This window comes from Dermacentor albipictus, chromosome 2 (assembly GCF_038994185.2).
Source record: "Dermacentor albipictus isolate Rhodes 1998 colony chromosome 2, USDA_Dalb.pri_finalv2, whole genome shotgun sequence".
Lineage (NCBI taxonomy): Eukaryota > Metazoa > Arthropoda > Arachnida > Ixodida > Ixodidae > Dermacentor > Dermacentor albipictus.
This window is the reverse complement of record NC_091822.1, coordinates 127,082,738-127,109,449: the sequence shown is the minus strand read 5'-3', so window position 1 is coordinate 127,109,449 and position 26,712 is coordinate 127,082,738. Positions and strand designations below refer to the sequence as shown.

At 48.5% G+C, this 26,712-nt stretch overlaps 1 protein-coding gene and 1 pseudogene across 5 annotated transcripts in view; both read right to left on the bottom strand.

Annotated features, from left to right (window-relative positions):
* The window catches only part of LOC135895925 (Na(+)/citrate cotransporter-like), a 43,661-nt gene extending 36,896 nt beyond the window's left edge, over nucleotides 1–6,765 (bottom strand). For 2 of the 5 annotated variants that reach the window (XM_065424191.2, XM_065424188.2), the window contains exons 1-2: nucleotides 6,548–6,764; nucleotides 853–1,002 (exon numbers count right to left, since the gene is read on the bottom strand). In XM_065424191.2, the coding sequence (XP_065280263.1) occupies nucleotides 853–1,002; nucleotides 6,548–6,640 (243 nt within the window). In that variant the 5' untranslated portion in view covers nucleotides 6,641–6,764. Of the gene's footprint in view, nucleotides 1–852; nucleotides 1,003–6,547 lie in introns of all 5 variants that reach the window. The other 3 variants (XM_065424190.2, XM_065424187.2, XM_065424189.2) reach the window with 3 other exon arrangements.
* Nucleotides 6,766–25,001: 18,236 nt separating this feature from the next.
* LOC135895921 (ubiquitin-conjugating enzyme E2 Z pseudogene) lies at nucleotides 25,002–25,820 on the bottom strand (annotated as a pseudogene).
* Nucleotides 25,821–26,712: the final 892 nt, after the last annotated feature.

Here is a 26,712-nt window from a genome sequence, read left to right as displayed (position 1 = left end):
CCTCGCTATGCAATAAACGATAAGAAAGTGCACCGAGGCTCTGCCCGATTGTTATTAACCATATCATCAGAAGCCAGCAAAGGCACCAGGGACAACATAAGGGAAATTAGTTGTATAGTTGCATGTACCAACTGAATTAAAAAAATGATAAAGAAATGAAAATCAAAGTGGGTGAATATATATATATATATATATATATATATATATATATATGGGGTGTCCCAACTGGCATGCACCAAGGATTTTAGGATATGAACGAAGGTAATGTTTGCCGTCCCTTGGAGATACTCAGATTATCTTTTGTATTACGCCTTTTTAATCAGAAGTCTTAATTAATCATCCTCTCAAATATTCTAATTAGATGAAAAGTGTCAATGAGAAAATTGTTGGACAACATGAAAAACTGCCGATACAGCTTTCTGTTGCTCAATACGTGCTGCATAAAAGTGTTTTTGCGGGCATGAAGGAGCCCGCGAATACACTCGAGCAGCCTCGAGCGGTCAGAAGCGCGGCAATTTTCCGTGTATTCGCGGTCTTCTTTGAGCCTCGAAAAAAACACTTTTATGTAGCACGTATTGAGCAACAGAAAGCTGTATCGCGAGTTGTTCATTTTGCTCTACAATTTTCTCATTGACACTTTTCATCTAATTCTAATACTTGAGAAGTTGATTAATTAATTAAGACTATAAATTCGCTTGTCGTAGTGCCCGTTTTCATATATTGATTAAACCAGCAGCAAACATTTGAAAGCTGCCTTGAGAAGTTACACGACGCGCGCAAACATTTTCTCGGAATTATGCTCCGTGAGACGCAGTTACTCAAGCGGAATACTGCAAACGCGTAGACACTCACGTTGAAATAGAAGTAAGTTGTCTCTTCGACAGGGAGAATGTCCAGGAGCGGAAACAGAACCACAGGCATCAGTGACGTCACCGGAAGCGGAAGCAGCTCTGTTATCCAGTAGAACGCCATCCAGGCCATGACGTAGGCGCACTGAGCCGGCTGATGAGAGAGAACGGTACACTTTGTCTGCCCGCGTCGGGCCAACATTAAACCAGTAATGCGTCACGCCACAAGGAGCTTGGCTACGGAAATAAATTACGAGGTCCTTCGCGCTGTTGCAACTATGGGCATTAGCGATAATGGGGTGTGCAGACAACGTAGGAATGTTTGACGAGTACTGGTATTATGCCCGACTCAAGAAAAGCTTTGTTTTTAAATGACATCTGACATTGACCAGCCGCGTTCGCTAATTGCAGGTCCATCGAAACAATCTTACGGAGAAGTGCACCAGAATACCTGCTTTGTGATTGCGCGCCCTCGTTTATTTCGGTCGTCACGTTCTCGACTGCTTCAATTGTATACTACAATGTCCCTCCTCAGTAGTACACGGGTCAGGACAACTGTTTGTTTAATAAATGCTTCATTGCCTGTGTGCAAATACTGAAAAAAAAAAGGCTGGATCACAGCGCATTCTTCCAAGGCTAATTGTGACTAGATTTTTTTTTTAAGTTTCAGGAATTAGTTTACCGCTGAGCGTGTTAGTTAAAAAAGAGCGTAAAATCTCGAACAGATGCGCGCAGTGGATGTTATATCGTGCATATTACTCAGTACAACAGTAATGGAGACAGTACTCAGTCTCTCCGTTTATTCCATCCTCTTTCTCCTCCTTTTAGGCGGCTCCAAGCACGCGCCTTCTATATAATGGCGCTTCCGTAGGCAGCGACCCCTTGTATAACATATCCCCTCTTGAAAAAAAAAAAAAACGGTTGTCCGTTACTTCCTAACGTATTCCTGCAGCTTCTTCGGTGTCTCATTGTTGCGGGCGCTTCTCCTCACGCGCGCTTCGCATCCTTGCAAATTTAAATGAAGCTTGTTGCGTGCGCCCTGCAGCAGGTGGTTCAGGGTTCACTGTGAACGGCCGCTAATTTGGAAGCATTCCACACACGCCCATATTCCAAGAGGTAAGAGGCGGGTCCGCGCATTCCCATAATTTTCTCGGGCGCAGAAAACTGTGAAGATAGCTTCCCATGAACTGCAGGTAATTCAACCCGCGCGTAGTCACCAATGACGAAGTTGGGTTCCCTGGCACCGCGTTTTTCATCGGTGTTGCTCTTCGACTTCATTTGCTTGTTTTTGATGCACTATCCCAACTGCTGTAGTGCCTTTCAAGGGTCCGCGCTAAAACATTTTTCAGGCAATCCCACAATTTAAAGTGTGGTTCGAAGTTGGCGTCCTTGAAGAAGAACAGCGGGTGCAACACCAGTAGTCGCTTGAGGCGTACAGCGATATGTTTGCAGGTAATCAAACATCGCTGTTCTTCTATCACAACATTCTTGCTAACTGGACTAATTGAATATATGACTTTAATACCCTGTTAAATCTTTCAACCAAACCATTAGCTTACGGGTAGTACACAGAAGAATTGTAATGCATGATTCCGCGCTCTGTGAGAAAATCTTCAAAATTCGCTGAAGAAAATTGTGGTCCATGATCGGATACGATACCAAGTGGATAACCTTCTCTTGCGAAAAGTTCAAATAGGAATTTTCTCACTGTAGACATTGTCGCATCCCGTACGAAAGCCACCTCTGGCCACTTGCTATAATAATAAATGAAACGGCAAATCGGCAGTCAGCTGAAGCTTGCGTGAAAGGTCCCACAATGTCGATAGCAACTACTTCCCAGGCTCTCTTGGGAAGAGTGACGCGTCGCATTGGAGCTACAGATGTACGTGGTAATTTTTCACGTGACTGGCAGGTTACACATGTGCGTACAAGTTCTTTAATGTGATTATTCATGCACGGGCCACCAGTATGACTCCCCAAGACGAGCTTCGGTACGACTAATTCCTGGATATGTGACTCATGAGCCAGATCGATAAGACGGCGGGTCATAGTTGAAGGCACGACAATCCTGTCACCCCGACAAAGAATGTCGCTAACAACAGAGAGTTCAGAGTACACGTGAAAGTAAGGTAGCAGCTCTTTGACAAGGATTTCTTGTCAGGCCAAAAAGTAGCGTTAAACTGGTTAACTTAGCCTGATCGGCAGCACTTGCTTCTTGAAGCTCTTGCATAGTAACTACTGGTGACAAGAGACATATAAATTCTTCTTCAGGTGCATCATGGATGAAACTCTGTACGGGCAGCCAGGAGAGTGCGTCAGCCACGACGTTTTCGCTACCCTTCCTGTATTCCATGATGTAGTTGTAGCACAGCAATCATGATGAGCAGCGCGCAGTCCTTAACGGACGGTTACCTGTGCCTTTCGTTGAGAGGAGCGTAACCAAAGCAGCGTGGTCTGTCCGCAAGATGAAAGGTCGGCCCCACAGGTAAACGTGCCAGTGCTCGCAGGCCCAGGCGCAGGCAAGGGCCTCACGTTCACCGACGGAGTACTTCCGTTCATGCGGTTGAACAGTACGTGAGGCGAACGCGACAGTTTGCAGTGATGTTCTGTGATCCTGCTGCAGTACAGCGCCTAATCCATATCCTGAGGCATCACTTGTAACGTACACAGGTAGATAACTGAGGCTCAAAAAGGTGAAGGACTTCGCACAATGTCATCAACGTTTTCAGCTGCTCCAAGCTGTTTGGGCTGCCGCAGTCCAAGCGAAAGGCGCGTTTCCTCGAAGGAAAGCATGTATTGGCTCCACAACATTTGAGAAATGCGGGATGAATTTGGAGTAGAAGCCTGCAAGTCCCAGCAGCGAGCGAAGTTCATTGATATTTGTAGGTGATGGTGCCTTGGTTGTCGCCTCGATAGATGACATGCAGTGGGAATAACCCTTTGGCGCTGACAACGTGGCCTAGGAAAGTCAGTTCTGCGACGTCAAAAACACATTTATGGTTGAGACTGAGGCCAGCTTCAGAGAGCCGTTTAAAAACAGTGCGCATATTGAGCAAGCGATCCTTTCGGGAGCGCCCATACACGATTATGTCGTCAATGTAAAAGACGCATTTGCATCATTTGAGGATCATATGCATCATCTTCTGAAACGCTGACGGTGTCGCTGCCAGTCCGAAGTAAGCCCTCTTAAAACGAAATAGTCCGTCGTGCGTTATAAACATCGTAAGATCGCGACTCTCTGGACTTAGTGGTAACTGATGGCATGAAGAAGCTAAACCTAGCTTGGAGAATCGCTGTGCACCAGCCAAGCTCTACAAATGTTCCTCAGTTTGTGGCAAGGGAAAATTGTCCACTACTATAGCTTTGTTTGGCTCTCGTAGGTCTGCGCACATGCGAATCGAGCAATCTTTTTCTGGCTACGACAATTGGTGAGACCCACTCTGAAGAATCAACGCGCTCAATGATGTCCTCAGCTTCTAATTTTCGTACTTCTGCCGAGACTTGCTCACGAATGATGAGTGGTAGTCGTCTCAGTTTGCTGGCCACTGGTTGAACAGATGCGCGAACTCTGACCTTGTGAGTGAAAGCTTTGACAGTTCCTAGTAGCTGCTTTTCGAACAAGTGCTCGAACTCAGAACGTAATTCAGGAGGTAGCAAAAAAGTTTCTTGCGTCATTAGCAGACACCTAAAAGGTGACCCTTGAATCTTCATATCCAAAGCCGCGATACCATCTAAACCAAGAATGGTTGTTCCTCCCGACGCAACGTACAGAAGTACAGAAGTGCACCGGCCATGAAATGAAACTGGACCAATGAAACATCCTTTTATAGGGATTGCTGAATTAGAATAATCGAGGAGCTGGACGGATGTTGATGTCAGCATAGAAATGACGTCGGTAAAGTTCTTCGGCTAGTATTGAAACCGATAATCCAGTGTCAATCAGGAATGACCCGGAAAATTCTTCAGCTTCCAGCACTGCATAAGTTCCCTACTTACGGCTCCAGATGTGACAAACACTTATGTGATCGTCCATGTCAGCTGTATCTGTGTCGTCTTCCGTGACATGCTGAATACCTTTTTCAGCCTTTTGGACGGACTTGCATACCTTTTCCAGATGGCCTGTCTTTCCATATCTGCGACACTTATGTGTCTTAGCTTTGCAGTGAGGACTATTCGCCAGACTGTCCAACGATAACATTCTCGCTCTTTCTGAGCTCGATGACTTTCAGTTGGCGTCTTATAGCATGTGCACGTGCCACAGTGCTTTTCTCTCATATTTGAAGTGTTTGTGTTTTTAACGTGATGCACTTGTGCTTCATGTCGTGCAAGTTCTCTCGCTTCTCTATTCGCCTGATCATGCTGTCTCGCAATGGTAAGGGCCAGAGAAAGCATAGGAGAATTTTCCCGCAAAAGACGTAAACGCAAGTATTCGCTAGAAGTTTCTTTTATAAGCTGGTCGTGCATCATGTCGTCCGCCAAGTCACCGAAGTTGCGCGCTCCTACGAGACCTCATAGCGCGGTGACGTAATCGACCGCAGTCTCACCTGGGGCTTGTGCACGTCGACGGAAACGGCGACGCGCTGCGGTGACATTTACAGAGCTCTTGTAGTGACCTTCAAGCGTCGCAATAGCGCAGTCGAACACACTGGGGCAGGAGTCGTCAACGTCCCTCCGGTGGCGCTCGAAGCCAAAAAGCGCGGGTCGACCTCCGACGTGAGAGTCTGGAAGATACGTTGTCCTTCCAAACCCAAGCAGTTCAGCGGAATCGCCTTCCGACGCATGGCAGGTAGGTCGGAGGCCCCCGACGCCCCCATGTAGTTCTTGAATGCTTGAATCCATTACTCCCATGGGATGACCGGGAGTCCAGATGACGACAGAAACGTGGGTGGCGGTTGTAGCCCCGAAATACTCATCGCAGAGGATGCTATGCAGCAATCGAAGGCACAGGTGAAGGGTGGGCCGGTAGCACATGGGTTGTTAAATTCAAATCACCAATTATGTTATATCGTGCATATTACTCAATGCGATAGCAATGGAGACACTACTCAGTTTCTCCGTTTATTCCATCCTCTTTCTCCTCTTTTTCGGCGGCTCCAGCACGCGCCTTCTAATGGCGCTGCAGTACGCAGCGACGCCTTATATAACAGTGCACCAGACCAATCCCGAGATCAATGAAGGTTTTTATCTCTCACTCTCTTACAGATAGCCAGCTCGAACGCTACGAGTAATCTAGCAAGCAGGCGAACGCTTGCGACAACGTGCCACATGACTCTAGGTTATAGTTGGCCTGAGTCAGGCAGGATCGTGATAATGGGAAACATTGCGATTGCGATACCATAGTATTTTTCGGAGGAACAAGCCTTGCTCTGCAAATTGAATGCAGCATCCACCTTTAAGCGCTAAGCCAGACGAGGATAAGAAAGGGAACGCGCAGAAGCGTTGCTCTTTCAACATTTTTTTTTTTTACTTCAAGACCTGTACAGAACAAATGAACATGATGCTTACCCCTCGGTGCGCGTTTCAAACAGGCGAAACTATTTGTTACTGTAGCGTGCTAGGTCACTATTACCTTTAGGTCTGCCTTTTTTTTTTGGCGTAATAACTGTTAGTTGGTTTGCGTATGTTCGAAAAACGAAGCAACCAGAGAGAATATCTTCTTCATCCTGCAGATATATACGCGGATCAAGAGGCGCGTTTACCTTGTTGCCAAAAGCGACCACGACGGGCAGCAGAACGAGAGGAGCGCTGAGGAAGATGTGCTTCGACCATAGTTGTAACTTCTCCACGAACATCGGGTGTCTCGCCGGCGCTCTTCCCCCTAACTTTCTTTTAAATCTTTCGGAGATGAGGACAACCTCAGGCGCCACAGCCGATCGTGATCTTCTTCTTCTCTACCTCGCGGTGGTGTCACGTTCGGAGAGGGTACCCTGTAGTAGCTGAAAAGAAAAAAAAGCAAGAAACAAGATGCACCACGTAAAAGTACGTTGATATTTGTTTCTAGACAAGTGTTTCAAGACATTTAACTAGAAGATGCCTGTGTCACAAGATGTTTTGCAGGAACGTTCAAGTGTTACAGTTCTAGGGAAACGAATGCCCCCATCTTTCGAAAGGGGACTCGATTTCACGGAGTGGAAATCAGCGCCGCCCTCAGAAGGAAGCGCCACGTGACAATGCGAGCCACGGAGGAAGTTAAATGTGCTAGAAGGGAGCATTATGTCACTAAGCCAGCCTTACCTAGCGAACTCTTCGTGAAGAAAAGAATCTTCGTGAAGCCATTCCCTTCATTTTAAGGCGAAGGCCTCAAGTGGCTTGTTGCAATGGCGCATACCCGTAAAAAGCGGCTCCTATTTCAGTGAAGGAAGGAAATCAACTTTCTCCAAGTTCCTACAGGCCACGAGAGCTTTGGGCTCTCAAGGAGTGGGCGTCTCCCACGACGGAACCGGGAGGTTGAGTTTCCTGGCGGCGTCGTGGACCTTCTTGACGGCCCAGCGTTGGGGAACCAGTTCTTCGCTCCAGGTTGCTTCTTCAAACTTGCGCTTGTCCGGTTCGGAGTTTATGTGGGCGTGCGAGCGCGGCCAGAGTAAATGATATACGTGAAGAGATGTATTGCAATCGGTGCAATAAGACTTGTCGTAGAGCTCAGGCATGTAATGGTGTAGTCTGTTTTGCGTGGGGTATGTGTCTGTCTGTAGCATTCTGTCTGTAACCGCTTGAGCTCGAGTGAGCGTGCGGTGTGGCGTGCTATACTCTCTACGTTGTAGGTAGTAGTGTTTAGGGATTTCATTGTATGTAGTAAGGGGCGTCCTTGCTCTCCGAGTGGTCGGGTGAAGCCGCGCAGCCTCGTGTGCCGCCTCGTTAAGGTTGTGGACATCGCCGATCTTTGGTCCTAAGTGTGCCAGGAACCATTATATGACGAGATTCTTAATCTCTTTCTTTATAACAATTCTGAGAGCCTGTGCGCAGACCGTGCCCTTTTGGAAAGCTGTGATAGCGGCTATGGAGTCGCTATAGATATGGAAAAGTTTGTCGTTGGTGAGCGCAACAGCGATCGCAACCTGTTCGGCCTGTTCAGGATTCCTTGCAATTACCGTGGCTGCATATCTTGTGGATCCGCGGCCGTCCACAACCGCCACTGCGAAAGCTTTGTTTCCCCGCGTATATATCCTGCCACGTCCACAAAAGTTGAGCGTTCGCGGTTCGCCAAGGATTGGTTAAGGAGGAATTGTCCTCTCGCTTGTCGTCTGCCCCCTATTGTTTTCGTGGTGCACGTTGTGCAAAATATCAGTGGCACAAAAAAATATCATCATCAGGAATGGCTCATACGGTCTTAAGCAAGCGAGTTGTGTTCATGTTTGCATCTGCGCGCGTGACACCGCACTGGTTAATTAGTTATTTACTTGAACGTGTCTGAATCACGTGCTTTCTCATCTATTGCTGTATATTTATTGTACAAAATATTGATCCAATACATGGAGCGCCCTGATATGTGTTAGTGCTTCTTCCTTGTTCGTTATTTAAAACAAACTGCATCATCAAATTATTGTTTCAAATCGAAATATCACGTTAACAATACGGGCTAAAGAAATTCCTAATCTCAATGCATCCTGCTTGTATATAGTCAAACTAGTGCCTATGGTCCGTTTTGATTAAATTTGTCTCGAATGGTTTCCTTCCAGTTCCAGGCTTCCGGATTGTCCGGCGTCATACAATATGGTTTCCTTCTTCTTGGGGGGCTTCCTCAGACACTGGCTATGGCGATTTAATGCTTGTTCGGGACTGCTGTGACACAAGTGATGGCCAACGCGGCTGTCACTGCGATGTTGACGCCAGTTGTTTTGGAGACAGTACGTAATTATTCCTGACACGGCTAATTTGATGCATAATGTGTTGACTGTACTGCAGATACGAAATTCATTATCTAGGATATCCCTACGCAAATCCCATAAAGCGTGAGCAGTGAGAACTTCGCGTAGTTAGACTAAACTCGTTTCGAACATATTATCGAACAGCAAGAAATTGCAATGGATTCTTGAGCAGCACCTGTATGTGCAGCTCTACAAATGCTTGAAATGTGCTCTGTGACGCAGGTTCGGGGCCGTTAGCTGATCCCGTATGAAATGGATTAAAATTCGAGTGGCACTTCTTGAAGTTAAGATGATCATCTTTATCTATAGGCTTCTTATGTGACAGCCTGGCCGGCGGATATTTTTTAGTGCTTTCTTCGCATCCTTGATTCCTTGCCTCAAACAAGACCGTGGCAGACCGTTGAAATTTGCTTTTATTTCCTGCGTTGGAGAGAGCTTACGTGAATATCTACTGTCAAGGCTCACGCGCCCTCATATAAATTAATGTGACCTCGCATAATTTGTTGCATGTCCAAACTAACCTTATCGGAAAGCTTTGTATGCAATTGAGTGGACGCCGTGAACAGAGTATACACTATCTGCCCTTCCAACAATTACTACAAGATTAAGTTGCCGCAGCGCATTGCTGTGACACTGGAGTGCCGAGCACGATATGAGCCAGCCTTTAGCGCAGGCCGCAGCGAAGGAATTCGCGTGAAGTTTTCAACGCTGCGACCTATGACGAATAGGCCTGGCTAGCGCTACGCGATCCGTAGTATAACGCCACTCTGAACTGGAAGCTGCAGCGCGCGCGAGCCAGTCAGAGAACCACTATGCGAACGAAGCGCGATGTGCGACGGGAGTGCCGCCCTAGCGGACATGCCGTCGTGTCTCGGTCGTGTCATGTATGTGACGTGTCGATTCGCTTAACTTAATGGGCCGCATGCCTATTCAAACTCTGAGGCCTGTGCCGCGCAGTATATGCAGTGGTCATGTAGCGCTCGTTACGATATTGCAGGCTGTGCAGCCCAGGGTGCACCCGATGTCGCTGGCGATGCCATTAGCCTTGTCCTCTTCGTTCGCCTTCGTGCTGCCGGCGTCCACCTCACCGAACGCGATCGTCCAAAACATGGCGCGAACGGGCGTCCGCGACATGGTGCGTCACTTCGCGCGGTGGGAGAGCCGAACTCTCCGTAACTGTCCTAACCTAACTTAACCCGACCGTATGTGCGGAAGGTTTTCAGCGACGCGCACATAGAAGGCTTTTAATGAAAATCAGACATTTTTGCCGTCGTGTGTCTAACCGCGTGCACGATATTCCGCATGGCAAAGGTGTGTGGGAGAGAAATAACCCAGGAGAAGAGAGGGAGAAGATCAAATTCAAGAACCAACGAATACAAAGAAAAATAAACAAAACATAATGAAGCGGAGGAGACCAAACATGGTGGACGTGGTATATACAAACGGCGCTATGGAAATACAGTGTGTACAAATATTTCTCTTTTAAGTTGTGGATTACTGTCTAAAAATGAGAACTGCACTCACTGTGATGAGATAACCATGTCTTTCAGAGTTTGTGAAACAAACCACCATTCCGAATATGAGCAAGCAAAATCGACGTTCAAAGTCTGAATGTGTCTAGAAGGACAAGGCCTGGTACCTAAAGTGATTTTAACCGTTAGCAGACTCTGGCAATTTGTGTCCAATTACTTGACATGGAAGTGACAGGTGCTGGCATTGCCCGTCCTACCAATCCATAGTGCCGGTTATGCATGTTGCTATTACCTATATTAGATATTAGGCAAGCTAAGTCACTTAAGAATTGTACTTTTTATTTCGTTGCATCGATGTCAGCTTGCTTCCTTCACGTGCGACCTGTATGAACCACTTTCTTCGTTCTTATGAGCTACGAGCACGGCTAAGGCAAGACGTTAACACTCAATAGCTGAAGCAAACGATACTTGGTTGGTCTACCATCATTTTAATAATGCAGCCTACACACAGTGCAGAAGGGAGCTTCACGCAGCATGAAGAGCGGCGGCCAACACTTTTTTTTTTTAGAGTTTCTCCAATTCCGTTTTATAAGAGTAGGTGGCGCGAACATTTCACGGCGAAGTCAACCAATAGACTTGACGAGCTATCGCATTCAACAATATAAACTCCAGAAGGAAATTCACTTTACTCGAGCATATGGCATTCAGCTCGTCAGCTCATGTTTTCTGAAGAGGCAGCTTTATTCAAATACATGAAAAACGCAGAAATTCTTTTCTGCGATAACAAGTGGGGCGATTTTAACTACATTTGTTGCGCTTTAGAGAGAAAGTTAAATTCGATGGACAGTAGAAGCGGAATTTTGATTTAATGCCTGCAATGTTTTACAAGGATTTTTTTTTAATTTAAGTTTGAAGAAATTGGAAGCCCGAAGCTTACAAAATGCTCGCTCTGCACAAAAGCAGATATCGCTGTTCCGTAACTGCATCTGTTATCGCATGTAAGGCGGAGAAATTTTATATATGAATTCATAACTTACCTGTATTTGTTACAATGTTTACAAGGGTTTTGCAAAAGTCATACTCACATAAGAACGGTATGCTGCAGAGCGGTGTATAATACACCAATTTTGTCCTCTTTAGATATACTGTTATAGGCAATTTGCATAATTGTGATATCATTTGCAATTGCTAAGTTACAGGGTTGTAAACGTGATAGTTCCATTTTCTGAAAACAATTTTTATTTAAAAATTGACGGCATAAATGATAGATCCGCTTCCAACAGTCAGTAGATTTGAAGTTTTTCTTTTAAATTGAACAAACCTTTCTAAATTTCGTATGCTGGTTGCCGAAAGAACGATTTCACATTTACCATGTACTTAGATAGGAGCCCCCAAGCTAAAACTTCCTCTTAATGCAGGAAACTAGCCTGCACTGATCCAACAAATTATGCACTGATCCAACATACCAGCTGTATAACGAAAATTTTCACCAAATGTTGCGATGAGTATAGCACGATTAAAAGCAGAGACGAAATGAAAGCTTAGGCGTAGGTGACACAAATATTTTTATTTGGAAGTGATGAAGCACTTGTGCAAACATATATGTTCAGTCGAATAAGAAATATAACTGAAATGAGCGTTTGTGTGACAAGCCTATTTCTGGTTCGTGCAGCCCTCTCTTATCATCGCTGGAAGGATACGTTACGACTGTCCTTGGTTATCCTTCTTTTTGTCTCTAGTTACTTATGGCAACGGCTTTAATGAATATGTACCAACCCAACTTGTGTTGACTTTTCGTACGAAAAATTGCGTGAGCTTCTGCAGAAGTACATTGACGGGCCAACTTTTGTTGCGTGTTTTTCAACCATTCGTATATCAAGCCAACAGACGACATCCGCGTTTGTTTCTTCATCGTGATTATTTTGTTTGTTTGTTTGAAATGACTGCAACTGTCTTCCTCCAAGTTGACGATTCCTTTGTCTTAACGTTCATCGTGCTCTTATATGTTTTGCTGATCAGGCCGGGCACGGTTTTTTCCTGGCCCTCATCTGCGTCGCCGTGACTACCATGATGACGCTCACTTGGGGGCGCTTCCTGCTACAGCTTGGAGAGTTTCCGGAGTGGGCCGCTGACAATGCGACGACAACTGCTGAGCTCAGTGGACTGTAACCGAGAACTGGTCATGCGGCACGCCTCCTAATGCCAGTAAAGCCGTCCGTACATGCACCACACATAGACTAGCGAGACGACATGTAATATTATCCTTCTTTAACATATATTGCTTCTTCTTTTACTTACTTGATAAAACACGATGCAAATCCTCAGACAGGATGCTCACTCCATTTCGTCAAAATGAATATTTCGCGCTTAGCACATAGTAATTGTATTCTTCAAAGCCTCAATTTTAGCTACTATAATCATTATCACATTACCGTACGCATCGAGCAGCACACACAGATAAAACGCCCTCGTAATCGTGGTAGGTTAGTACGGAGCGGTAATACCGTACCGTATACCGCACTTACCGTACAGTAATACGGCTCTGCTAAAACTCTCTATTCACTACTTTCGTGACTGCGTCGGTCCTGGCTATTCTCTGCCTCCTCTCTATCATTCTACCTCCCCTCTGGACTTACACGTTAATAGAAAAGTAAGTGCTGCAATTTCTGCAATGTTTTTGCGGGGCATCACGGATAATTACAGCTGTCAAGATAACTGCAGCAAATCTGGCGACGCCCAAGGAGCTCCAGAGGGAATTGTGCACATGCAATGCGACGGGAAAACCCAAACGAGTTTCTCGCGTCGCCTTTCCTCTCTGCTATGCTCCTGCAATGTATGTGCAGGCTCTCAACCACCCGACGACGCATCGTGCAAGACAGCCACTGCTGCAGCAGCAGCAGTGGAAAAGTTGAAGGAAGAGGCAAAGGAAGCTTCGTTTTAAGATTGCGAATGAGTAGCGTCTTCTAACTAGTGAAATGCATTGTGGGCGCTATTGTAAAACGTCACCAAGCCACATGAAAGATGTCAAAATTACTTCTGATACGCCATCCAGTTGCCCCTCTTAAATTGTTAGAATGGTTGCTAAAGAAATGACATTTTCTCAAAGAAATATTAAATTAAAAATGTGCCCCTTTATGTAACGGCTGCTTCTGTTCGCTTTCCCACTACTCATTTTACTATAGGTATGTTCCATTCCCCTGCACCACCTGAACCAGTTCACTAGGTGCTGCACTTTGCCATTCGTTTCAGTTGTGTAGCAGTTGCACCCTCTGAACCACGCCGTTTGTTACAAAAGGTGCCGGTAAGGTGCAAGCTCACGATTTCGCTGCACCCTCTCTGCAGTACGTCTATTCAATTCAGTCAAGTATCCCTGCACCTTCTACACCTATTCACGGTGCATTGTACCTATTTCTTTGATTCCTCAAGGTGCAGCGGTGCACCCTGCACCACGGTGCTCGATTGAACGGGGTTAAAGACAAGGTGCCGCTGCGGCGCAGTGCACCATTGAACCTTGCAGTTAGTGGGTGCACCCCGGCACACCATAACTGGCACCTCTTGCACCTTTTCATTTGTGGTGCCGTGCACCTTTTTTCTGAATCGAGCACACCCCAGTTGGTGCCGACTTGGTACAGAGTACAGATACGAAGCAGCACCGCAGCAGACGACACAGCACACATGCGCAAGCGCCGTTAAAACCCCGCTTGCTTGCGCCTGCTGTGTTTAAACAAGCGCGGGTGAACTTATACCTCAGGAGCCGATTAGACAATCAGTTCAGGACCTCTCACACTTACGCAATCCGTGCACATTACTCGGACAAAGCATAACGTCTGCACCGCGTCGGCCCTTGATGTTCATTTTGAGCGATACGCTAGGTCTGCACCACAGAGATCGAACTGCTCAATTTATGAACTCGTGAAGCGTAGTGAACTGGTTCTCAGTGGTGCAGGCGAATCGACCATACTTTGTGTCCAACTTGTGTTCGTGTCTGTCGCGAACGTTTCCACGTGACTAGTGCAGTGCGCAGCCTGTTCCCTTTGTAGTAGTACAGTAAAAATACATCTTGCAGTTCATCCCCGCCGATAGCTAATTTGCTATAGAGTGGTGGACTGTCGAGGTTTCGTGCTATAGGCCTGCATAGATCGCTGGTTCGAATGCGGCTAGACAGTGGAACGTTTCTGTTTTTCTTCTTTGCCTGACCATGTGCCTTCTTAAAACAACAGTTATCTTGTTCGCGGCTGGAAAAGGGCGGAGGGAGGCAGTGATGTTGTCTTATAATGGGCGAGCAGTATGTCTATTGCCAAGACGTTTCCTACGTCAAAACTGATCAAATTGGCGATGTGGGTGTCTGCTCACTAACTTTTAGGTGGACGCTTGTCTCCCTGACCGTTAAACATTCGTCCTTTAAAAAAGTACGCGAAGTCAGTTTTGACGCTGACGAAATATTATTCAAATCTCTGTTTACATTACATTGTTGGCAAAAATGCTGATTATTGCTGTGGGAAATGAAAGGCATACTTTTGTTTTCTAGAATTTTTTCCCGAAACCCATCAGCACTTTTATACGTCAAGTATTACGTCACGTATTTTATCGTATTCTCTCGTGTCCGGGCAGTTTTGGCGCAGGAGAAGAGAGAGAGAGAAGAAACTTTATTACAAAGTGAAAGGATTTATGTGGCTGGGGCCCTTAGTCCAGGGCCCCAATAGCTGTCGCTACCGCTCGTGCTCGTCGTATCAGGGCCAGCCAGACCTGAGGCTCGGAGCGACGGAGGATCGCCTCCCACTGCGCATATGTTGGTTGGGGGATTGTAGAACAGGGATGTCCTTTGATAGTTTTTGGCACTCAGTCGTGACGTGGAACGTGGTCGGTGGTGCATCGCAGCCTGGGCAGGTGGCGCTATATAATTTTGGGGAGAACTTGTTGAGAAGGAGGAGGTTCGGATATGAGTTGCTTTGAAGCCGTCTCAGGGATACGGCTTCATTCCGGGAGAAGGATTTGGATGGAGGGTGATATCGCAAGAGCCCTAGTGTGTAAAAGTCTAGAGTGCCGCGGTATGTGTTGGGCAAATTCTGGGAGGCTTGATATGGGTTGCTCGCCTCACTGCCAGGTGCCCGGCAGGTTAGCTCTCGCGCAGCCGCATGAGCGTGGCCATTTCCCGACAGTGAGGCATGAGAAGGTGTCCAAATCAGCCTGATGCGTGATATTGAGGGATCTGGAATGGCGGGGAGTTTACGTTTGCTGCTGAGAGCGCGATCAGCTTCCTGAGATATATGAGCCCTGAGGTAGGCGCGAAATGCGCATTGGGAGTTTGTAATGATGCTGTGGTCGTGTTTTGGTTATCTCTTCATGTCACTGACGATGTGGTTGATGGCGAGTGCTATGGCAAACGTCTCCCCTGTGGGCCTTGGTTTGGATGCTACACGAGGTGACGATATTACTCTGATCGCCCGTCACCACCAACACTTGTCTTTGTTTCTGATCGCAAGAGCATAATGGGCAGCGTCGGTATAGATGGTGCCCTCCGGCTGGGCGTTGAGGAGTTTCCGAAGGTATCTAACACGTGCATCCCGGCGACCATTATGATGCTCTGGATGCATATTGCGCGGTATGGGCGGTATGGTGAGTAAGGTTCGGATGTTTGAGGGGACTGGGACATGCTCTCGCGTAGAGGGTGAATGCTGTAGGTAGTCCAGCCGTGATAGCAAATGCCTGCCTGTGGGGGTCAGTCTCAATCGTTCGAGTTGCGCCATTATGTGTGCTTCGATGTGTTCCTCGATAGTATTGTGTACGCCGAGAGCAAGTAGTCGTTCCGTGAAAGCATGTACAGGAATTCCGAGTACTTGTTTAACGGCTGTTCTAATAATTGTGTTTATACGGTTGGTCTGGGAAAGCGTAAGGTTGTGGTATGGGAGGTGATAGGTTAGCCGGTTTATAATGCATGCCTCGAGCAACCGCAGCATATCGACTTCCTTGAGTCCTGAGCGGCGGTCACTAACACGCCTCATCATATCGATGATTTGCTCACACTGTCGTCCAAGGAGATCTACCGTGAAGTGAGCTTTGGCATTGGATTGTACTTGATAACCAAAGATTCGGACCCTTTGTGCAGTGGGAAATGGTATGCCTTGTATTTTCACTTCAATAACTGGAATTGGCATTTCAGAGCTCCTTCGGGGTCGGATTAGTAATAGTTCTGATTTATGTGGCGCACATTCGAGGTCACCAGTCGCGAGGTACGCCTGCACTATATCCACCGCCATCTGTAGGAGGTCCTGAATCTCTCCATCCGAGCCGGTGCTCGTCCAGAGTGTCAAATCGTCAGCATATATCGCGTGGTATAGCCCCTCGACCTTCTCCAGTAACTGAGGTAGTCTCGCCATAGTTATGTTGAATAGCGTCGGCGAAAGCACCGACCGCTGAGGTGTCCCCGCTCCGGTAACTTTAATGTCTGATGACCAGTATTGGCCCATTCCCACTGTGGCTACACGGTCCTTGAGAAAGGCTCGCACGTAATTGTACATACGGGAGCCACAGTGGGAGTGGGCCAGGTTCTCAAGGATGAGACCACGGGAAACGTTATCGAAAGCTCCCTTGACATCAAGTGCCAAAAGAGCTCTCGTCTGCGTATGGGGGGTCAACGAGATCCTCTTTTATCTGAAGAACATCGTGAGGGGACAAATAGGGGCGAAATCCAAACTGCATGTGGGAGAAGAAATTTTGCATCTTAAGAAAGGTTGAAGCCGTTTTAGGATTACGTACTCAAGCAGCTTTCCAATGCAGGATGTGTAGGAAATTGGCCGTAAATTTTGGATTAACAGGAGTTTTCCGGGCTTGAGCATGAAAGTGATCTCGGCACGTCGCCATTCCAGAGGGAGAGTGCCGATGTGCCAATGCTGATTGTACATAGCACAGAGCATTTCCAGGTCCTCATCAGGGAGATTTTGCAGTAGAGTATACCGTATCCCGTCCTCACCGGGTGCCGCGTTCCTATGAATGTCTGGGAGTGCGGCTTTGATTTAGTGGGCAGTTATGTCTGTGCCTAGCGGGTCACTTTCTTCTCTATACGGATATTCCGAACAGCTTGGCTTAAAGCCACGGAAGAGATACGTTTGTTCAAGGTCCCTCAGTAGCTGGGAAAGGAGTGGGTATGAGCCATGGTGTGTGCTGACGTGTCTCACATGTGCTCCTCGATTTTTCGGCAAAAGGCCCGGTAATTCGCCCCAGCTCATGCAAGGTCTCACACAGCGGCATCCGTGAAGTTACAAGGACCGTGTGGATACCGAAATCTGAGGTGCGAAACCATTTCTCTCCGATTTAGGAGGATTTTTTCTACGAACACAGTGTCACTGCGAGCTAAGCCTGAAGAAAGCAGGACCTAGCGGCCGTGCATAGGCGTGGTCCGGCGGGGCCATCGACCTTGCCGGGGACTTAGAGGCGACGTGCTTCAAGAAAATGGCGTCCGCTATGCGTGTGGAAGTGGACGGTGAAGAAATAATGCCGGAGCAAGTTTCCGAGAAGTTTGGCTGGCGCGTCGCCGGTGAGAAGAAGACCCAAGAGCAAGAGAGCAAGCTAAGTCTAACCCCGGTCAACGGGGGGCCGGCGGCTGCCGGGCATCGTCGCCCGCAGCGGAAAAATTTCAAGAGCAAGCTACTCAAGGCAGCGAGGATGCCTGTGTTGCCGAGGCAAGATATCAAGATCGTCATGCGTCCCAGGGGAGGTCTGGACATTGGGGAAGTATCTAGATTCGAGATCAGCCGAGCCATCGTCGCAGCTGCGAATGTGAGTGGCGAGGAGGTGACGCAAGATGTTGTTTGCCCGAACAAACAGCAAAACATAGTTGTTATCAGTACGCCTAAGCGAGAGAACGCGGACCGCTACTCGGCAGTCAGAAGCATCACTGTCAACGGCACGGCACACGAAGTCAGCGCCTACGAGACCGCCCCCCACGGCACCGTTAAGGGCGTCATCAGGGGTGTCCCGATGACGGACACTATTCAAGAAATCAACGACTACATCGTTCAAGAGTATAACCCTACTGCTATGCAAGCCAACCGCATCGGCAAGACGACAACGGTGGTCATCGCATTCGACGGCGACAAGGTCCCGAACTACATCAGATACGGCAACCTGCTGGTCGAGTGTTCGTTGTATCGCAAGCAGATCGATATGTGCTACCCGTTGTGGTCGCCTCGGTCACCGGATGGACGTTTGTCCTAACCCCGAAGACAAGATATGCCGCGGTTGCGGCATGAAGAATCCTGAAGAAAGCCATGTTTGCAGTAACCCCAAGTGCAGCCTCTGCGGGGGCAACCACTTCACCGCGGACAAGGAGTGTACAGCGAGGTTCAAGACGCCATACGTCGTTCGTAAACGGCGTTGGGAACGTCAGCAACGAGAACAGGTGCAGCAGCAGCAGCAGCAGCCGAGGGGGCCAGCGTGGCAGCAGACAGCGTGGCAGCCACCGAGCGGGCGTCGTAGCCGCTCCCAGACCAGGCGAGGGAGAAGCACGAGCGATACCAGGTCACCATCGGCAGCTGGGGCTCGCAGGCGAGAATCTCGTTCGAGGTCCAAGTCGAAGACCCGGCGGAGCAACGGCGCCGAGAAACAGGTGGGCTGGGCAGCGGGGTCTCCCGTCGCTCTCGACAATAGCAATTTCCCTCCCCTCCCCTCCTCCCGCCCTTCCAAAGACAACGAGTGTAGACACTGTTTGGAACTCAAGGAGATGATAGAGAGGCAGAACAATCAAATCAAGGACCAAAACAATCAGATAAAAGCAATGATGGAGCGTATCGAGACGCTCAGTAGAACAAAGAACAGTGATAATGACGTTATTGCAGTTAAAAGGAAAGTACCCAAGAGAGACACCACCAGCGCTACTCCAGCGGTGACGAAGCTGATCACGTCATCGGCGCAGATCACATCACCGGCGTTGACGCAGTCAGTGACTCAAACTCCACAGACGGCAGTGGTTGCCATGGAGGAAGAGAAGGCTGAGGCCGCCGTTGCTCCGACAATGGAGTCGGTCATGAGAATGCTTACGCAAATCTCCAGCCAAGTTTCCCAAATGTCTGCGCAAGTGAACAATCTAACAGTAAGAATAGATAATGTGGAGGCCAAGTGCAGCCAACTCTCCGTTAGAGTCATGACGATGGATGCGAAAAATAAGCATCTCACCGTTGCCAAGATGAAGTCACCACGGCTTAATCTACGGGTCAGGCCGCGAAAAGTTGGTTCCGTGCGCAAATCTACCGCTCAAAAAGTAGAAAATGACGAAGACTAAAGGGAAGCAGAAAGAGACTGCGATGTTATTTCAATGGAACTGTAGGAGTATTAGAAACAAGATAGGGGAGTTACAACTATTCGTTGATAAATTGGACCAAAAACCGGATATCATAGCGTTACAAGAGACCAACGGCCGGGCCAAGCTCGCAGGATACATTACGTATACGGACCCTAGCGAAAAGGGTACTGCGATCTTGGTCCGCAGCAACGTGGCGGCCACACAACACGTGACCGCTCAGCGAGGCTGCGAGCATACGCTCATCGAAATTCACAGCAGAAGAGTGGGGGGGGACAAGAACTTTTTCGTCCTGAATGCTTATTGCCGACCGTCCAGCAGGGTCATTGACTTTGAAGGCACCATATTGGACTGCATTAAAGAAGCAAAAACAAGACCGATTTTAGTGCTAGGAGATTTTAACGCCGCCCACACGATGTGGGGTTATAAATATTCGTCCAAAAGAGGAAACCAATTGGTTAAAGCTATAGAGGACCACGACATGGAGGTGGTTAATGAACCGGGTGTACCAACCAGGACAGGCACTAGCACGGTCAGAGACACCACACCTGATCTGACGCTAGTTCGGGGGAACCTCGACGTAACTTGGCGTAACACGGGGGAAAATCTTGGCTCGGATCACGATATAATTTGTGTAACCCTCGGGGGGACTGACATCAAGGCGAAACTGGGTCAAGCCAACATTACAGACTGGGACCGTTTACGTAGAAGCGCAGACAGTGAAGGCGAGGATGAAAACCAAGACACCAAGACGTATGAGGCATGGGCCAAAAAGCAACGCGAATTTGTAAAGAAATTTACGCAGAAGATTACTACTACCACGCAAATACCCTTCGTAGACAGCAGGCTTAGTCACATGTGGGCGGCCATGCAGGCACGGTCTTACTCGAAGGTGGAAGAGGCAAAGACATAACAAGAAGCTTCGCAGACGTATACACGCGCTCAACAAGCAAGTGTCCGAGTATGCGGAACAACTATGCAGGGAAAACTGGATGAAGATGTGTGATGACCTGCAAGGCACACTGTCTACGAAGAAGACTTGGAAGCTGTTGCGACACCTCATAGATCCATTAAAAAGCAAGAGCGCATGCGTCCGAGATCTCACAAGAACGATCAACAGTTACGACGGTGACGGGGAGAAGCTCATTCGTGAACTCACAAGTAAATACCTCAAGACCGAGAAGAGCGGTAACCCGACTCACGAGTATGAAGGCGATAGCAACGTCGAGATGGACGAAGCCTTCACCGAACTGGAGCTGGTTGCGGCCATCGATGAAAGTAATCAAGGCAGCGCACCGGGAATTGACGGCGTTACATACAAGATGCTAAAAAATATGGGCGACAAAAGCCGAGCAGAACTGCTAACCCTCGTCAACGCGTCCTGGGAGAAGGGTTCGTTACCAAAAGAATGGAAAGAAGCGGAGGTGCATTTCATTCCCAAGCCGGGGAAACCACCCCACGTCGACAATCTACGCCCCATCTCCCTCACGTCATGTGTAGGGAAGGTGGTCGAGCGTATGGTGTTCAAGAGACTACAGAGACATTTGGATGTCACTGATCAGATGCCACCGACCATGTACGGATTCCGGAGGCACCTGAGCACGCAAGACGTCTTGGTGCAAATACACGAGCTGGTTATCAAGCAAGCGAAGACCCCTACGCCAAGAGCTATCCTGGCGCTCGATCTCAAGGGGGCCTTCGATAACGTCACACACGAAAGTATTCTTCGTAACCTGCACCAAACTGGATGCGGAAAGCGGACATTCAAATATGTGCAGGATTTCTTAACCAATAGAACGGCAACCATCAAAATTGGAGAGGAGAAGTCGGAACCGATAGCCCTGGGAGACAGAGGCACTCCGCAAGGATCGGTTCTTTCGCCGCTTCTCTTCAACCTGGCACTCCTCCCTCTCCCGACTTTGCTTCAAGACATAGAGGGCATAGATCACGCTCTCTATGCAGACGATATCACTGTGTGGACGTCGAGGGCAGGGTCGGAGAGTTGGATGGAGGAGACCCTTCAGAGAGTGGCAAAGACCGTGCACGAGTTCGCTAAATCGTGCGGCCTCAGTTGCTCGCCACAGAAGTCCGAGTTACTCGTCATCAAGCCAAGAAGAAAGAAAGGAGACCAAGAGAACGTACGCATCACCATCGACGGGACGACCATAACACCAACCACGCAAGCACGTATCCTGGGTGTCATCTTCCAGAACAATGGCAAGGCGGGAGCGTCGATCGACAAAATCAAAGTTTCAACGGAACAAATTTCGAACATGATCAGAAGAGTCACAAACAGACAAAGGGGATTGAAGGAGGACGATTTACTGACGCTCGTCCAGGCCTTCTTGACGTCGCGCATCGTTTACGCGGCGCCGTACCTCAAGTTGCTGAAAAAAGACAGGGACCAGTTGAACGTCATTATACGAAAGGCAACCAAGATGGCGCTGGGCATTCCGAAGCATTCTTCGACCGACAAGCTTCTCGGCATGGCCAAGCACAACGTCGTCGAAGAGCTAATAGAAGCTCATCTATCTAATCAAAGAGTTCGGCTCAGTCAGACGTCGGCGGGACGTCGCGTTCTTGCCAAGCTGGGCTGGCAAGAGGCAGAGCGGAAGGAAACGGGGCCGTTACCCAGGTTGTGGGTGCATAAAATCCACAGTAAGCCACTGCCTAGAAACATGAGGTCGGGTCGTAACGACGGCCGCAGAGCAGCTCGTATAGCGGCCTTGACGGAGACTTTGGGTCAAATAGTAGAAGAGGAAGAGGGGGTCACTCTCTTCACAGACGCTTCGTTACCCAAGTATTCATCGAAAGCAACGCTGGCAGTTACGACGCGGGATGTGCTCGTAACCTGCGCCTCCATCAAGACGTCTTTTCCAGAGGTGGCAGAAGAGGCCGCTATAGCGCTAGCACTCGCGCAGCCCAAGGTGGGAAGAATTGTCACCGACTCGCAAAAGGCGTATAACAACTACAGGAAGGGGTGGGTGTCTCTTGCGGCACTAGATATTCTCCAAAGTAAACGCGACGTACCTGAAAGGAAAGTTGAGTTAATATGGACACCGGCTCACTCTGGGCTGGAGGGCAACGAACTTGCCCACCAGTTCGCCCGAGAGATGGAACACCGGGTTGAGGAAGATGAGCCACAGTCCATATTTACTTACAGAGACATTACGAACCATTATAAGACGGAGAGGCGCCGTTACCCCGATCCTCACAAATCGCTTAGCAGAGAACAGCAAGTGATCTACAGGCAATTACAGGCAGGATCCTTCCCGCACCCTTACCTTCAAAACAAGATGTACCCGGAAAGGTACGAGAAGGATTGTACCTTCTGCAAAACTCATTTAGGCACGCTCCAACACGTCATTGGAGTATGCAATTTCATCAAGGCGATCCCCCCACCTCTTAACTGCCCCACTACCCTACCCCATGCCTCATCCACCCTTACCGAGCGATGGGAGACCTTGCTAACCAGCACCGCCCTGGAAGACCAGCTCGTCCTGATCTCCAGGGGCCAGGCGGCTAGGGAAGCATATGGGTCCCGTGAAGAGGGAACCACTTCCATCGACGGCGTCTAAGAAGATGTCGAGCTCGGCTCAATAAAGTTGTTTCTCTCTCTCTCTCTCTCTCTCCCTCAGTAGCTGGTCTCCGTCTCCTCCGTACTGGTGGAGGAATATTTGAAGCTGCCTATTTTTATGGGATTTCGTATTTCTCAGATCTATTAGCGAGCGAAGGATGGCCCAGGTTATCGCGGTGCCCAGCGTACCACTTAGCTTACCACAAAACGTTTGTCAGTTAGCACTGGTTAGCTGGTCTGTGTATTCCTTGGCTGCTTCCGTGATTTGGGATATTCTGTAGCGAAATTTTCTATTGAACTTTTGCCGCTTCCATTGCTTCGTGAGACCTCGGCGCGCGTCCCACAGATGTAGGAGATGCGGGTCAACCTCGCGGGTCTCTGTGGTCGTGGTTATGCGGCGTGTGATTTTGTTTAGATCATAGAACGACAGAAAGCTGAGCTAGTTGGTAAGGATTCATTATGAAAAATAGAAGCCTCTACTCTTGTGTCCTGCCTGCACGCCTCACTTCTATTTTGCATAATGATTTGTTTAGATCGTTGCGTAAATCACTGAGCCAACTGGCATAATTTTGGAGGCTTTCATCTCCTGTGGCTCGATCCCTGCGGATGTTGCGGAGTTTGGTCCAATTTGTAATGCAAGTTCTTTTCAGCGCGTTTGTAACTTCCACGATTGATGCGGATGATGAGAATGTGGTGATCGCTACCCAGCGTCTCACCAGTATTGCAGCCACTCGCCGTGGACCCCCCTCGTGAAAGTGAGATCCGGGCAAGTGTCTCTCTCGACACTAGTTCCCTGGCGACTAGGCTGGGTAATAATAATAATAATATTTGGGGTTTTACGTGCCAAAACCACTTTCTGATTATGAGGCACGCCGTAGTGGAGGACTCCGGAAATTTTGACCACCTGGGGTTCTTTAACGTGCACCTAAATCTAAGCACGACTAGGCTGGGTAGAATCTGTTATGATGGTGAATCGGTGATTATGCGTGAAGTCCCAAAGTCGGGTGCCCTTTGGTGTGTTACTGCGATAGCTCCAGGCCACGTGTGCGGCATTGAAGTCACCGCACACTACGTACACTGGGCCCATCTTGAGCTCCAAGTATAGGTATTGAAAATAGTCCCACCAAGCACGAGGTGCGCTGTATACATTTAAGATATACAGGCTATTTTGTCGCGTGTTCACGGGGACAATCTCAATGATTCGATAAGGGAAAAAATTATGGGGTTTTACGTGCCAAAACCATTTTGTGATTATGAGGCACGCCGTAGTGGAGGACTCCGGAAATTTCGGCCACCTGGGGTTCTTTAACGTGCACTTAAATCTAAGTACACGGGTGTTTTCGCATTTCGCTCCCATCAAAATGCGGCCGCCATGGCCGGGATTCAATCCCGCGACCTCGTGCTCAGCAGCCTAACACCATAGTCACTGAGCAACAACGACGGGTCGATTCGATGAGGGATGTCTGACGTGAGAGTAGCATGGGTATAGGTGAGTTTCCTGGACACGAGCGCGCACACTTTCGCCTCGTCCGAGCCCCTCATGGTCTCGTAGCCACTGATAGGAAGTGTGGCGCCCGGCTCTTGGAGAAGTATGATGTCCGGCAGTTCTGACACTGCGGCAACGTACTGTTGCAGCGAGCCCCGTTTAGATCAGTACCACCTGCAATTCCATTGCCACAGCGTCAGTCCCACCGTTCTGTCCACGTCAGTCCCACCGCACCTATTGGAAAGCTCCAGCAAAATGAAGACTTTGTCGGTCATGGTCTCGCTAGTTTATTTGTTTGAACACATGCTTGTATCAGCCTTTCGCACTGCCGCAGCTCTTGAGATTCGCTACGAAATGTTTTCAATAACCTCCTTTGCACCGTTTTGTTCAAAGTTAAACGGCTCTGTCGAACATGTCATAGAGTCAACTGTTGAAGAACCATTATACTGGTTTTGACTCTACTGATAAACAGCCGCTGCAGAAGCCACACAGGCAGCCGCTGCAGTTTCGGCCGCCTTTCTCTCCTGCACCTTCTCCTTGAGGCTCCGCAATCGCAGCAGCAGCGTATCGTACTGCGCGGTCGTGTACTTGTAGCCGAGCGGGTCCCACAACTGCCGGCCCGTCTGATGGAGCCGCGCCTTGACCGCGTTCTCGTGCTTTCCAGATAACTCGAGGAACGACTCGAGTATGACCTTCCGGAAGGTCGGCGGGCACTGGGGGTCCTCCCGGAGAGCCGCGTCGACTTGGTCGCACACGGCCACCCGGATCGCCTCGTGCTGGACGAAGATGTCGTAGTTCTCCGCGTCGACCAGCCTCGCTTCCCGCGTGAACTCGTAGAGAGGGCGCTCACCGAACAGTTGCTGTATGGATACGAGCGTGCTAGAGAGCGACTGGGCGGGATTCCAACCCGGTCCGGCGTTCCCCGTGCCCAGGGCGCTGAGGCACACCATGCCGACGGTGCAGAGGTGCGGGTGGAATCGAACTCGGCCTTCGTCCGTGGTCAGGAACCGCACTCGGGGCGGGCTCACCGGGTAGTCCGGCGGGCACTTGACAAAAAACTGGAAGGCGCCTCCTTCGTACGGTGAACCCGGTGCGCCAAGCATTAGCACGTTAATCCTTGTGATGTCGCTTTCCTCGGGGGCGATGAATATCCTCGGCGGTCGATTCGTGACGAAGTCGAAGATGTCCCTCTTCAGCCTTTGGAGGCAAACCGGGGTCGGCTGCTCCTCAAGGTGCTTCAACGGGTCCCAGACACTGACCTTTTTCGTCGGCAGCATAATGAAGGGTTTTTGGGCATGGGCAAAGAAAGCCGCAGAATTTTCTGAAGCGAGACCAGTCCGCGTTGTGCCCGTCCTACAGCGGAGCGCTCAACTTGTTGATGTCGATGTGGATTCCTTCTCTTCTTCTTCTTGGTCCTCAGTGAAATGACGCAACCCACTCTGGGGGATCGGACATGCATCGGGTGGTGAGGAAACTGTGATTATTAAGTTTCCAGGAGAATAAAGTGAAATGAAGTAGGTATTTGTAAATGCGAAATAAAGTGTCAACTGTTACAGAGATGAATGATCAAATATCTGAGTACTACAGTAAATGTATGGGATCATATGAAGCAAAGAAACAATTTTAGCAAGCAATTATTTTTGTTTCGCGCAGAAAGTTTCAGAGGGCTTCACAAACGTTCCTGTGGCTATAATGCAGTACCCTAGCGCTAAAGGAAAGAATTGATGGAAGAGTCAAATTCAGGCTAAGGTTTTGGAAGGGTTCCAGAAATTTTTTACTTTGAATAATGAAGCGGCGACAGGTCAAGAAAAACTGTTGCAAAGATTCAAGTTCATTGCACAAAGGACACAAAGCTAAAATCGCAATACCACACCTGTGGAGGATAAAGTTCAGTGGGGGGACTCGGCACCCTAGCCTCGTAATCCCTACTTCGATTTTTCTTCTCTTTCAAATTTTGGCACGTACCCATAGGGGGTATTGGCCATAGTTCTCAGTGGAAACATAATATGAACTTCTTGCTCCCTGTTGATTTATTGATCTGTACTATTCATATTTAATTAATAGTAAATACAAATTGTTTTGTTTCCGCATATTGAATAGTGGTCATGCCGATTATGACGAAGACGCTATATTATGAAAACAACGCGACTGAGCGTTAATAATGATGAA